The 14,362-nt window shown below is 46.5% G+C and overlaps 1 protein-coding gene across 2 annotated transcripts in view; it reads left to right on the forward strand.

Annotated features, from left to right (window-relative positions):
* UBASH3B (ubiquitin associated and SH3 domain containing B) overlaps positions 1 to 12,126 on the forward strand; it is a 69,687-nt gene extending 57,561 nt beyond the window's left edge. The window contains exons 9-14 of one of the 2 annotated variants that reach the window (XM_033171969.1): positions 847 to 969; positions 6,376 to 6,468; positions 7,052 to 7,196; positions 8,938 to 9,044; positions 10,241 to 10,350; positions 11,474 to 12,126. In XM_033171969.1, coding sequence (XP_033027860.1) covers positions 847 to 969; positions 6,376 to 6,468; positions 7,052 to 7,196; positions 8,938 to 9,044; positions 10,241 to 10,350; positions 11,474 to 11,611 — 716 coding nt within the window. In that variant the 3' untranslated portion in view covers positions 11,612 to 12,126. The remainder of the gene's footprint in view (positions 1 to 846; positions 970 to 6,375; positions 6,469 to 7,051; positions 7,197 to 8,937; positions 9,045 to 10,240; positions 10,351 to 11,473) is intronic. The other variant, XM_033171970.1, reaches the window with a different exon arrangement.
* The last annotated feature ends 2,236 nt before the right edge of the window (positions 12,127 to 14,362 follow it).

Below are 14,362 nucleotides of genomic sequence, written 5' to 3' on the forward strand. Positions count from 1 at the left end.
TCAGACCAATCGTCCTCTTCAGAATCTACAGTCTGGTAGATTCCATTACAGGGACCCAGGTGGCGCTGTGGGTTAAACCACAGAGCCTAGGGCTTGCTGATCAGAAGGTCAGCGGCTCGAATCCCTGCGACGGGGTGAGCTCCCGTTGCTCGCTCCCAGCTCCTGCCGACCTAGCAGTTCGAAAGCACGTCAAAAGTGCAAGTAGAGAAATAGGTACCGCTCCGGCGGGAAGGTAAACGGCGTTTCCGTGTGGTGCTCTGGTTCACCAGAAGCGGCTTGTCATGCTGGCCACATGACCCGGAAGCTGTATGCCGGCTTCCTCGGCCAGTAACGCGAGATGAGCACTGCAACCCCAGAGTCGGACACGACTGGACCTAATGGTCAGGGGTCCCTTTACCTTTAGATTTCATTACAAGTTCAAGGGATGCATGCTGCCTCCATTCCCCACATCCTTTTTTTTTAAAGTTGTAAAGTAGGGTATTTGGTCTTCAATTGCCCCCCAACCCAAGTGGTTAATGCATACTAGGGCTTTTGAACTCTGCACACTTTGAATGCATAGAGAGCAGCTCTTCTTGGGAACGACAAGACGTATTGACGTTCTCTCACTCTCAGGAGGAACTGTATTGGGGTGCGGATCTAGCTACCCTCAGGTAAACACCCTGGAACTCCCTGCTGCAGGATCTTCTCCCTCTCTGGAACGTCACACAACCTTCTAAATGTTTTGTTGCCTCTCTTGGATGGCTGGGGGAACTCACATTACAATTTGAGAACTGCTACTTGAAGGACATACACTTGGGGGAAATCACCTAATTTTTTTTCCTCCTTGCTCTCTGTGTCTCCTGACAGGAAGGTACATGCGGACAAACCTGAATATGCCTCACAGCCTACCTCAACGGAGTGGTGGTTTCAGGGATTATGAAAAGGATGCCCCCATCACTGTGTTTGGCTGCACTCAAGCACGGCTTGTTGGTAAGCTCCCCCCGTTGGGGAACGGTATTTTTCTTTTTCTATTAGAGGTGGTGCTGTGGTCTAAACCACTGAGCCTCTTGGGCTTGCTGATCAGAAGGTCGGCGGTTCAAATCCCCGCGATGAGGTGAGCTCCTGTTGCTCAGTCCCTGCTCCTGCCAACCTAGCAGTTCGAAAGTACGCCAAAAGAAAAGAAGTGCAAGTAGATTTACCCGGCGGGAAGGTAAATGGTGTTTCCGTGCGCTGCTCTGGTTTCACCAGAAGTGGCTTAGTCATGCTGGCCACATGACCCGGAAGAACTGTCTGCGGACAAACGGCTCCCTTGGCCTATAAAGCGAGAAGAGCGCCTCAACCCCAGAGTTGTCTGCGACTGGACTTAACTGTCAGGGGTCCTTTACCTTCTTTATGGGTACTCATAACTTGTCTCCTTGAGAGTTTTGGGTTCTAGTCTCTCTTGTTCTCTTAACGGATCTTTGTCTGTCAAACATCCAGCCACAACATGAGCAGCTGTAGCACGTCAACCACGATAGGAATAATAATAATAAAATCAGGCCTGCTTGCTCTGTCTTTCAACTCTTCCAAAACTACTCTGGCTCTTGGGCATTAGAGGATGAGAGGTACAAATCGAGGGGTGGCTTTTCCTACTTGCCATCACCTTGAATTAAAGTGCATTAGGTCCACTGCAAAGAAGCCGTTATGAGCTGGAAATCAGAGATGTCTCAGAGTCTAGATTTTCTAGGTTAATAAATATGAGCCTCAGGGGTTGGTAATGCTCACCTCAAATTACAACCTCCCAATTCTTCTTCTGGCTCAGATTTCAATCTCAGCGAAAGAATGATCCTCTACTCCTGGGGTAGCCAATGTGGCGCCTTGCAGGTGGTGCTGCACTATGACTCCCATTATCTCTGGCTGTCGGCCATGCCGACTGGGAGTGGAGACCCAACAAGATCTGGAGGGCCACCCCGTTAGCTGTGCTTGACTGCTAGTGTGCCCAGATGCAAAAAGAGGAGGGCGCTCCTCACATTTTTATACACTTTATCTCTAACTAATTCAAACATTAAATTACAAGGTTCTCTGAACCTTCAGACTTCCTCCCCTCCCTCCCATGGGTTATTATATTAAAGGGTTAAGTTTTCTACATCTTATGCTTTATCCAACTATTATGTATCTCTGATTATCATAATCAATTTCACATTACAAATGTCATTACGCTACCAATGATTTTAACTGTTTACAGTGGGGGGGGTTTTAAGTAAACTACAGATTTACTCCAGCCTCTAGCAAATACTTGATCTTCTTGGTTTCTGATCTTCCCCGTCAGTTTCGCCATTTCCGCATATTCCATCAATTTCGTCTGCCCTTCTTCCTTTGTTGGTGGTTCTTCTTTCTATTTTTGGGCTAGTCGCATTCTTGCCGCTGCCGCCGTTGCATACATAAAACGTCTTTCCTTAAGGTTTAATAGGTGAAGAAATATCAAGAGAAGATAAAATACTTTTTTAAAAAAGAGAATTTCAGCTTAGGTGACAAACTACATTTGGCGAAATGCCCTCTTCTATCAAAATTGCAGGAGACCTGCCCTTTGTTTTTGCATCTAGACATACTAGCAGTGGAAGCTGAGATTTCAGCTGGCACAGCTTGCTATACAAGCTGAAGTTCTTTACACAACGCGTGGTTAAACTCTGGAACTCACTCCCACAGGAGGCAGTGATGGCCACCAACGTGGATGGATTTTAAAAAGGATTGGGCAAAGTCATGGAGGAGAAGGGCTATTAATGGCTTCGAGCCAAAATGGCTATGCTCTGCCTCCATTGTCAGAGGCAGTAATGGTTCTGAAAAACCAGTTGCTGGAAACCACAGGAGGGGAGGGTGTTCCTGTGCTTTTGGTCCTGTTTGCAGGTTTCCCACAGGCATCTGGTTGGCCACTGTAAGAATTAGATGAGGCTCTCCTCATGCTCTTATGTTCAGAGAAATTATTTCCTTTACACTGGCGTCTTTTGCACTTGGGCACCCTGTCTATTGTTGTAAGTCATTAACTGGCAGGGAACCAATTTTTAAATGGCTCTGGACCAAATATCCAAGTGTGGTGAAGGGGAGAGAAGAGAAAGAGGTGGAAAAGCGTGGCCCATTAGATGTGCTATTCCTGCCATGGTTAATCTTATTCAGCAGCAGCAGCCATTGGGAGAATGGATCCAGGGGCGTAGGAAGGGGGTGCAGGGGTGTGGGCTGCCCCGGGTGTCATCCTTGAGGGGGGTGACAAAATGGCACACCTTGGGGGGGCGGCACTTACCGCGGGGCCTGGCCTGCAGCGCACCCGAGCCACGAGTCTCTCCTGGGAGTGACACGGTGGCTTGGGGCCCCACGCTGCCCAAAATGGCAGCATGGGGCTTGCATCCACCCCTGGGTGGATCGCCATGGCGTCTCCATGCACGGATTGCTACCTCCACCCTGTGGGCGATTCGCCCTGCCCCCGCCACTCCGGGTGCCAGAACAGCTAGCTATGTCCCTGAATGGACCTTGGGCTTAGGATTGTTGCAAGTCTCTTTGGTTGGTTGGTTGGTTTAAACCAGGCTTTGCAACCCTGGCGCTCTAAAGAGGTTTTGGGCTTCAAATCCAATCAGCCCCAGCGAGCACGTAGTCAAGCATATTTAGATGGCACCAGATTGGTGAAGGCTGATTTAGACAGAGAGCTGTCGCAATTTTCCTAAATTCTGCATGAGCGCAGCAGTTTCCAAGGCTTGCCTGGTGGCCCTGCTGCCCTTCTGTGCTGCCATTTGTACCAGTTCCTGTGCGAGACGAGCAGCAGCCATTGTCGGGGTGACTTTGGAGGTGACGACTTAAGCTGTGATCTCTGTTTGCACATAACTGTCAGCTCAGCAGCGAAAAAACATTTGGCTGCAAATCCATGAGCTGCTGTAGTGACGCATCGATTTGAGTGCCTGTTTGAGAAATGAATGAGTTGCTGGGGAAGCTTCCCAATGCTGAGATTCTCCAAACACTGCATGAGAAGGCCGGCTCCTTGCTTCTTCCGTGCAAAATATCTCAGGGAAGCAAGACATTTGACACCTAGTCATACAGCAGGGGACAAAGCATTATTTTAGCACGTGTGAAATTGTTGGCTGTGATTATCACTCACAACCCTGAGAGTTGCCTGCTTTATCACCCAGCAAACTGTGGGCATTCCAGTTACCCATCTCTGTGTGTAGAAGCCTCAGGATCTTATTGTGAGCACAATAGAATTGTTGTTCTGGTACCATTATTATTAAATTCATTGTTCCACCTTTCACCATCAGGTTACAGCCATTTAAAATTCAGTCATAAAAAACAGTTAAAACAGATTACAGTTGCAGGAAGAGGGTGGCACCCTGAAAATGTGCATCTCAAGTGCCAAAGGCCAGGGTAAGAATTAGATGCAGAAAGAAATGTTGCTGTCTAGAAATGTTTAATTTAAGTGGCATGATGTTGATGTAAGTTGCAATGCGTTTGCAATAGGAGGAGGGTGTGTGTTCTGGAGGGGGTCACGTGAGAAGGTAGGAAGGGGGCAGGCTCCAGCTATGCACCTCTAAATTGGCTTGCTAGGGAGGTCTTCATGTTGCTAGAGGACCTCTCCTTTACCTGTGGGTTGGCAATCAGAAGTTGCGGGGAGAAAAATCAAGGTGGTAGATTTGGCACCAGGTAGGAATCCTTATGGCTTGGATCAGGACGGTCCTACTTTTCATACCAAGAGAGCAACACACTGCCTTGTTCTGCAGGATGAGGTGCAAGACCAAAACTTGGCACCCCCTTCCCATGTTGTCTTTCCAAAGGCAGCTGAGCGAGGTGCCAGGCTTTGGGAAGGAGGCATGAGGCTCTGGCAGGGTCCTAGAGCCCTCCCACCTCCTTCCCGAAGTTGGGAAAGTGCAAACTAGGCTTTGGGAAGGAGGTAGGAGGACTGTCAGAACCCTCACACCTCCTTCCCAAAGCCCAGCACCTTGCTTACCTGGCTTTGGGAAGGCAGGGCAAGGGCTGCAGGGGCCTTCAGATGTTTCCAAGGGCCTCAAAAGAAGGCCTCAAGCATGTGTTGGAGTGCCCTGCCTTAGATGGAGAGAGGATGAATCAATTGATTTAATTGACCAAAAGAACAAAGTTGCCTTATACCAGACCAGACAAGTTTGTCCATTTAGTTCATTATTGTCATCTCTAGCATAGTCCTGACACAGACCCGACTCCCTTGGAAGGTGGTGGACTCTCCTTCCTTGGAGGCTTTTAAGCAGGTGTTGGATGGCCATCTGTCATGGATGCTTTAGCTGAGATTCATGCATTGCAGGGGGTTGGACTAAATGACACTGGGGGTCCCTTCCAGCTCCATGATTCTAACCCACTACCTAATATTTTTTAACTGGTGGTGCTGGGAATTCAAATTTGGACCTTTTGCGTGCAAAGGATGTGTTCTGCTGCTGAGCTACAATCTTTCTTTCTTATACAAGAAATAACTGATTGCAACAACAGCAATATATGGACAAAATATTTTCCTGTTTTATTAAGCGTTCTCTAAACACAAGCATTCCTTAAAATGATGAACGGGTAGTCACCGTGAAGCCCACCCCATTGTTTTGTTAGTTTCAGCGGGCTGCAGGAAGAGGACAATTGCAGCCAGAAGTGTTCCCAGCTTACAGCAGAACAAATCACCTGGGATGCTCAAATAATATCTGCCCTGTATTCATACAGAGTGCAAGATTCTTTACTTAAAGCAGATGGGAAGTCACAGTGAAATCTGTCAGTTTTTTTCTACCAGGATCGTAAGAGTTGGCAAGTGCAATGCGGCTGCCCCCTGCAGGTGGAAAATGAGTCTTGCTTCGCCACCAAACTGTGCCGTGTTTGTTTCAAGACTGAAATGGTTATCTGCCAGATATCTAAGGAACTGCTGTGGTCCCAGCGGCGAAAGCCCTGCTTTAAACAGGAAACGACTATTGATCGGGAGCAAACTGACCCAGAGCTATAATATTAATAGCTGGCTAAGAATATATGAACAAAAGACGAGCCTGCTGGATCAAGTCGATGGCCCATCTAATCCAGCCTCCTGTTCTCACAGTGGCCAGCCAGATGGCCATAGGAAACCAGCAAGCAGGAGCCGGGACAGTATCGTGTAGTGGTTGGAGAGCTGGAGTAGGAGCTGGGAGAACAAGGTTCAAATCCCCACTCTTGCCATGAAGCTCACCGCATGACCTCTCGACCTAACCTACTCCACAGGGTTATTGTGAGGGTAAAATGGGAAGGAAGAGAACTATGTACACCCACCACCTTGAGTTTGGGAGAAAGAAGGTGGGATAATTAGAAAGAAAGAAAGAATCTGCAGCATTATAATCAGGAAAACTGATGCAATGTCCCCCAGGTCTGAATGCACTCTTATTTTGAGCATGTGTCTTCAAACAGGTGAGGCCCTCCTTGAAAGTAACACAGTCATCCACCACATCTACTGTTCCCCGTCACTGCGCTGCGTACAGACTGCACACTATATTTTGAAAGGTAAGAAGATGGGAGCAACGTAGCTGGATTAAACAATAATCACAATTCTATTATTTTTATTATTTATACCCCACCCATCCGGTTGGGTGTCCCCAGCCACTCTGGGCATATATATAAGAGCATACTAAAACATCAAACATTAAAAACTTCCTGATACAGGGCTGCTTTCATGCTTTGTTCATATTGTCTTCCTTCCTCCCTCCCTTCCTTCTTTCCTTCGAAACTCCGGTGGTCCTTTGTGCAAACAGGGGTGATGTCTCATTTTGATAGCCATAATTAGGCACGGGTGGGGGGAGGAATTTATATGCAAGGGGAGGCACAGATGCCCTGGACTGAACCCCCCCCCCAAAAAAAAAACCCTATAGCTGGACAAAACCTACAGCTACTTTTGCATACCTGCAGTTTCTGATGCTCCATCCCCCAAAGGAGATGAAAAATAGTGGATTTTTAGTTAAGGGCTCCCAAAATATTTGCAAAATCAGGAATGAGGAAACACCTTGGAGTGTCCTATTTATGTCCCTGTCCCGGACTTGTAATGTGTTTCTTATTCAGAGCGCCCTATTTTTTACTGTTCAACTCCCAGGCTTGCAGCAGGAAAATAATCTGAAGATTCGTGTAGAGCCGGGCTTATTTGAGTGGACGAAATGGGTCGCTGGGAGCTCCCTTCCTGCCTGGATACCTCCAGTGGACTTAGCTGCAGCCAGTTTGAGTGTGGATACAACTTATAGGTAAGAGAAGCCAATATGGTGCCTTTTGGAGGGTGGGGGACCTTGTGAAGATGGAACACAGGGAGCTTGTGTTCCTCTACCCCAGCCTTACCCAGACTAATGCCTTCCAAATGCTTCGGACTACATCTCCCATCATCCCAGACCATGGCCCATTCTGGCAGGGCCTGATGAGAGGTGATCTGGGGAATTTCTCCCCTTTTTGATGGGAAAGGACCGTGGCTCAGTGGTAGTAGAGTGCATGCTTTGAATGAAGAAGATCCCCAGTTCAATCCTGGGCATCTCCAAGTAGGGATGGACAAGCTCCCATCTGAAATCCTGAGAAGCCACTACCAGTCAGGGTAGACATGGTGCTGGCATGGTCGGCCAATAATCTGTCGGAGTATAGGGCAGTTTCCTCTGTAGTTCAAAAGGAGGGCAACAGGTTGAGGGTAATGGTTCTGCATGCTGAGAATCCCAACCAGCTCATCCGTGGTGCATTTAATCAGCAGCCTACTCAGGCCAATGGGATTTACGGCAGGAAAGACACGACTGCCAGGGAGCTGAGCTGAAGCATGGAAGGTGATGCTCTGTAAGCATCTCTGCATCTGGAGAATGAATGTGGAGGGTTAGGGAGCCAGACAAATGTTTTGCAAGAGGAGGGGGGAGGGACGATGCCTAAAGTAAAAGGCAGAGAACAAGCTCCTCGTGTTAGGAGCCAGACGAGTTACGAGCTGTAGTTTGTGGCCATTTGGGGGAAAGGAAAAGAATGAAGAAATAATAATAATAATAATAATAATAATAATAATAATAATAATGCGATCAAATATAAAAAACTTCCCTAAACAGGGATGCCTTCAGATGATAACTGGTATTAATTGATAACTGGCATTGATAACTGGTATTCAGAAGCATGACTGACTCCATCTGTGATGGAAGAGCGTAGCCATCATGGCTAGTAGCTATGTTGAACTGTAGAATGCTAACAAAATAGAAAATTCCTTCCAGTAGCACCTTAGAGACCAACTGTGTTTGTTCTTGGTATGAGCTTTCGTGTGCATGCACACTTCTTCAGATATGTGTGCACACGAAAGCTCATACCAAGAACAAACACAGTTGGTCTCTAAGGTGCTACTGAAAAGAATTTTCTATTTTGTTTCGACTATGGCAGACCAACACGGCTACGCACCTGTAATGTAGAATGCTAGATATCTTTACGTAAAATATTTTATATTTTATACCACAGATACATTTTTAAAATAGGAGCATAGAATCATGGAGCTGGAAGGGACCCCCAGGGTCATCTAGTCCAACCCCATGCAATGTAGGAATCTCAACTGAAACACCCACGACAGATGGCCATCCAACCTCTGCTTAAAAACCTCCAAGGAAGGAGAGTCCACCGCCTTCCGAGGGAGACCGTTCCACTGTGTGTGTGTGTGTGTGTGTGTGTGTGTGTGTGTGTGTGTTTGCGCTCCATGAACACGTGGTAGAAGCCTAGCCATTTTTATTCTGGCAAAGAGTTCGGCTTCCTTCTAGCTTTTTCTTCTCATCCCAACCATCTTGCATTTGAAGAAGTGGCAGCTCAGTGGGAGGATCCCTGGGATTGTCGTTGGGTTTGTTGAATTCATGCGGAGGCGGAAGGTTGGATCCCGGCCTCCCTCAACCCCACAAGGCATTATTACAGGTGGACAGGCCACGTCCTCTTCTGCTTCTCCTCTCCCATTCCCGCTTTTCTTCTACACTTATATTTTTCTGTCCACAGACCTCATATACCGGTGAGCAAATTAGGCATTTCAGAGTCGTACGATACATACATCAGCAGAAGCTACCAAGTAACAAAAGAGATCCTAACTGAATGCAAAGCCAAAGGCAAGTAAAACCCCACCTTGCAGTCAAGGATTTGCTCAGTTAAGTTGGGCTTACTCCCAAGCCAGGGGTGTACAGAATTGCATCCTCAAGAAGTCACTTTGTAGTGTCACGTATGCATCTAAAGGAGGTTAAAAGGATGATGCAGCTAAACCATAGAAAGCAGCAGGGAGTGTCCCCAAGGTGGAGAGAAATTCCAATGGTTGGAGTGTCATTGCTCATGTAACAAATTTGCAACATTTATGCACAACAGGGGAAGTATAAGCTGCTTTTGGTGGACTGCAAGATTTGTAGTAGTACAAAAAAAAGAAAAATCCTAAGAAAAATCCCAAGGGACCTAAAAAAAAAAAAAAAAGCCCAGTAATGACTGAGCATGCTTCCTGACTGGCGGAGTGGGGAGATGGAAAGGGGGCAAGGAATGGAATGGCAGCAGCATTTTGTTGAGGGCCCCAATTGTCTTTGTTAAAAGTAATCCCAAGAGCATTTTTGCAGCTACCTAATGGTGAATGTGCATGTGTAAATTGGCCTTTTTGCTAGCCCTGCTCAGGCATTTTTGCCCTTCACACATTTAAGAACAGAAGAGTCGTGCTGAAACAGGCCAGTGATCCATCTCATCCAGCATCCATTTCTCACAGTGGCCAACCAGATGCTTGCCAGAGACACTCAGGACCCAAACACAAGAACACCCTCCCCTCCTATGATGTCCAGCAACTGGTATTCAGAAGCATTGCTGCCTCTGAATGTGGAGGCAGAGCATAGCCATCGTTTCTAGTAGCCTTCAAGAGCTTTGTCCTCCATGAATTTGCCTACTAGACACAATGGCCACCCAAGTTGGTGGCACATCGCTGCAGAAGCACATAACTGAGTGGAGGTCATGTGAGGTAGTGTGGGGAAGAAGCCCCGCCCCCTCAAATCCATGACCCCCCCTTTACTTACAGCCCTCCACGACTGAGAGGGTCAGCCTCTGAAAGCAGGAAGCCCCCTTGGCTCATGGGGGCTCCTTGTCCAATTCGGAACCCCATTTAGAAGGTGATTTCAAGGTGTGAAAATAGTCAGAAGTGGGGAGGGTTAAGCCCTCTACCCTTCCCACCGCTTCCCCACTCGAAATCACAGGCTCCTGAGGTTGGTTTTGCATTATAAACTTCATCACAAACAGGTGACTGATGTGCCAATTTTTTTGTTATGTTCTTTCCCTGCAGGGAATAACATTTTGATAGTGGCCCATGCATCCTCCCTGGAAGCTTGTACTTGCCAACTGCAAGGACTGTCTCCTCAGAATTCCAAGGACTTTGTGCAGATGGTCAGAAAGGTAATGGGAATCCACCAGTAATTGAAAGATCTTTAGATGTATAGTGAGGTGAGCCCTCTATTGCCCCCAAGTGAAAAATCTTCCAAGTACAGTGGTACCTTGGGTTACAGACGCTTCAGGTTACAGGCGCTTCAGGTTACAGACTCCGCTAACCCAAAAATAGTACCTTGGGTTAAGAACTTTGCTTCAGGATGAGAACAGAAATCGTATGATGGTGGCAGTGGGAGGCCACATTAGCTAAAGTGGTACCTCAGGTTAAGAACAGTTTCAGATTAAGTACGGACCTCCAGAACAAATTAAGTTCTTAACCTGAGGTACCACTGTACAGTCGTACTCTGAAAGTCGAATGGAATCTGTTCCAGAAGTCCATTCGACTTCCAAAGCATTCGGAAACCAAATCGCAGGTTTCGATTGGCTTCAGGAAGCTCCTGCAGCCAATCAGAAGCCGCAGAAGCCCTGTCAGACGTCCGGCTTCCAAAAGAACGTTTGAAAACCGGAACACTCACTTCCAGGTTTTGATCATTTGGGAGCCGATTTGTTCGGGAGCCAAGGCATTTGAGATCCAAGGTACGACTGTACAAAGATCATCGTATCTTATTGTCTGAGCTCCAGAAGGCTGGAGAATTAATGGCTACATTCCATTTTCATTACAGTGGTACCTCGGGTTAAGAACTTAATTCATTCTGGAGGTCCGTTCTTAACCTGAAACTGTTCTTAACCTGAAGCACCACTTTAGCTAATGGGGCCTCCCGCTGCCACCGCACCGCCAGAGCACGATTTCTGTTCTTATCCTGAAGCAAAGTTCTTAACCTGAAGCGTTATTTCTGGGTTAGCGGAGTCTGTAACCTGAAGTGTATGTAACCCGAGGTACCACTGTACTTTTCCCCTAGCTGTACCGGTATATGTATATTTGAGCTTTTGCATGGCATAAAAGACACTTCTGCAAGCTTAATGCTCATTTCTGAGTTGTTTGCTTCCAGAAAAAGAATCTGTTTGCAAATAGTATGGAAATGAGTGCTAATTCCGTGCTGCATTCTGCGACAATAATTATTCCACTGTAGTACCCCTCTCCTCTCCCCTACTCCTTCTGGTTTTTGATCCATCTATCTTTTGTGAACCGCAGATTCCATACTTGGGGTTCTGTTGCTGTGAAGAACTTGGAGAGACGGGTCTCTGGCAACTTACTGACCCACCCATCCTCCCCCTCACTCATGGACCAACTGGTGGCTTTAACTGGAGAGAAACCTTGCTACAAGAATAAGGAAGGGCGACCAAAGAGCTGGCCTTTCCAAAGACTGGAGAATGTCTCTCGTGTATTGGAACTCTTCCCCCTCTCCCCCTTCTAATTACTGATGATGGAGAAAATTATTCATAACCTTTTAGATGGATTTTAAAAAAAATAACACTCTAGCATATCTTCCACAGAGTGGCATTCGTGCGTCTAGAAAAAATAGCTCAATATAGACGTATGCTTGGATTGTGGAACAATATATGTGTACTCAAACACTCTCTCGTTCTCTCTTCAGGCTTCTGTCCAGCAGAAATGTCTTCGTGACGCAAGCTACTGAGCTTTAATATATAATTTTTTAAAAAAAAATAATGAATTAAGCTCCAGGGAGGAGAACCAGTTTTCACTGCCTTCTGTATAACATTAGTGACAATTAGGACTGTGTTCTAAATTGTGGACTTCTATGTTTGTTAGTCTTATAATTTTTCACAGGATTGACCTTTGCCGTTACATTCTGAGCCATTTCGGGTAAAGTACACCCCACACCGCATTTTGCTAAGTTATTATATGTGCCACGTTTACATTCCACAAGATTCCCCCCCAAAACATGTGATAGAAGAAAGTGGAATGACCCCACCCCCCATCAGAACTAGTGTAGAATTGTGTGCCTCAGGGGTTTTGTTTTTGTTTTTGTTTTTAAAAAATGTGCAGTTGGAAAGCTGATGATGCGTACTTGGAAAATGGGGTGAAAGGGGGACACATTAGGTGTATGTGTTTCTTAGGCATTTAAATGACAGGCGCTATCAAGGAAAGTGTGTGCACAAATTACTTAAGGGTCGAATGTGCTCAATTTCTGTTCTTAAACTGCCCAAACCGCATTACAACACCTTCTTCATTTGGGCCAGAATCTCCTCTACTTCATCTTCAGGCAGGTAACACTTCGTTGTAAATGCTCTTAAGGTACTCCTGGTTTTGCACCTTAGGCCTGTCTCACACCCTATGTTCCTCCTTCTGCACCTAATGCAAAATAGCTAGTCTGGTGTCCCACTCAGCCAACGGTGGCTTATTATAATCAATGTTGGTATAAGTGGGGGGGTTTTTTCTTCCACAGATGGTCAGGCCCTGCTTTTCCTTTTGAGCATAGCATTTGCACGTACGAGCCCCTCGACGTTGGCATTATGAGATCTGGCAGATGAGGATCAGAGCAGCGCTCTTGTAATTTGGCGACCCTGCAAAGAATTTGGCCTTGTCCCTCAAAGCCTTGGAGAACATGCTTTCCACACATTTAATGCCCAATATCGAACCTGCAAAAATAGTTTTGCTTTTTGCTTTCTTGGACGAAAGCTACACACAATTTCCCTTCCCCCACCCCTACCCCCCAAACACAAGAGACAGAGAACTTCAGATGGGTGTGAGAGGCTGAGGAGATCCACTTAGTGAGCCAGTCCAGAGAACTACTAACTTATCAATTGCTTTTGGCTCGGCTCACTAAACCACCACCACCCATCTACTAATCAGCTCTTTCAGATTGGCCAGACTAGTGATAGGACTGGACTGAGTCTGAAACGGACCATCCAGGAACCCTCGGAAAAAGCTTCATTGGCTAGCAACTTGATTCTGCAAACAATACAAAATATTCTGGCAGAGGGGACCGAGTGGACCATCCTGCCATTTGCAGAGCACCCTGAACACAGCTGTGAATTTGACTCTGCTTTTAATCCACTGAGTTGCCTGGCTGAAGGAGCAACTTCTGCAGAGTTTATAGATTCTCCATTGTGGAATTCATGTTAAAGGCCCAAACACCAGTAAATAGGTCTCATTAGAAGGTGTGTGTTTTTCCTGACAATCTGTAGATCAGTATAAATTTCAGTAGATCTGTTGAGATTTCAGCAGACCTGAAAATACCAGAATAGATTCAGAAACCCGTGTGGAGAAACCACCACTGATACAGGGTGACCGCAAGGAGCCAAGATTCTGCTCATTTTTTTAATGTGGGGTGTCTGACGGGGACTTTGTGCCATCAGAGGATCTGCTTTTAAAACAACAATAGCATAGCTAGTTTACTGCCACCATTGGAGCATTGTAAATATTCCAGATATCTTTGAAATGAGCCCAAAGGTATCTTGGTGGGGACAGAATTGTTATGAGGAAGGGCTCATTCACACATCGCTTTGGTCTCCCAGTACTTGATAACTCTCAACAAGGTGGCCTTCTGTTTTGAGCATCGTGTTTAGAGGTCATATGGAAGTTTCATCTGTGGTGTTTGAACCTTGGTGGCATTCTCACACAGGCAAAGCGTCTCTTGTGACAAACATACATGCTCAGCAGTGCCAGCCAAGGATGGTGGTGCGAGCTCTGTTGGCATGCCCCCTAATGGGTCGGACAACTTCCCTGGCAACTTCCCATGTTTACAGATTATTTCCATGTTTCCTTATATTCTGCACGATGACCAGCCCCTTGGACAAGGGCTGTTAAGGGCATGCCTCTCACCCATTTGTGTTTTTACTCACAATACGACGATTCCTTTCTGTAACAGGCCCAAATCCAAATGCCACACCATTCCAGAGAAGCCACCTTTCTGACTCGTGCAGCCAAAAAAAGTAGAAATTCATGACCCCCCCCCCTCCAAAAAAAGGAGAGAGGACAAAAGTGGGCGCTGATTTGCATAATATTTGCATCTGTTTGTTTATATGTATAAATGCACATTGAGAAATGATTACTGTAATAGAAATAGAAATTAAGTACATCTCACCATGGTGGGGAAGACTGTGACCAGGGGGTCTG

Source organism: Lacerta agilis, chromosome 15, assembly GCF_009819535.1.
Source record: "Lacerta agilis isolate rLacAgi1 chromosome 15, rLacAgi1.pri, whole genome shotgun sequence".
NCBI classification, from domain to species: Eukaryota; Metazoa; Chordata; class Lepidosauria; order Squamata; family Lacertidae; genus Lacerta; species Lacerta agilis.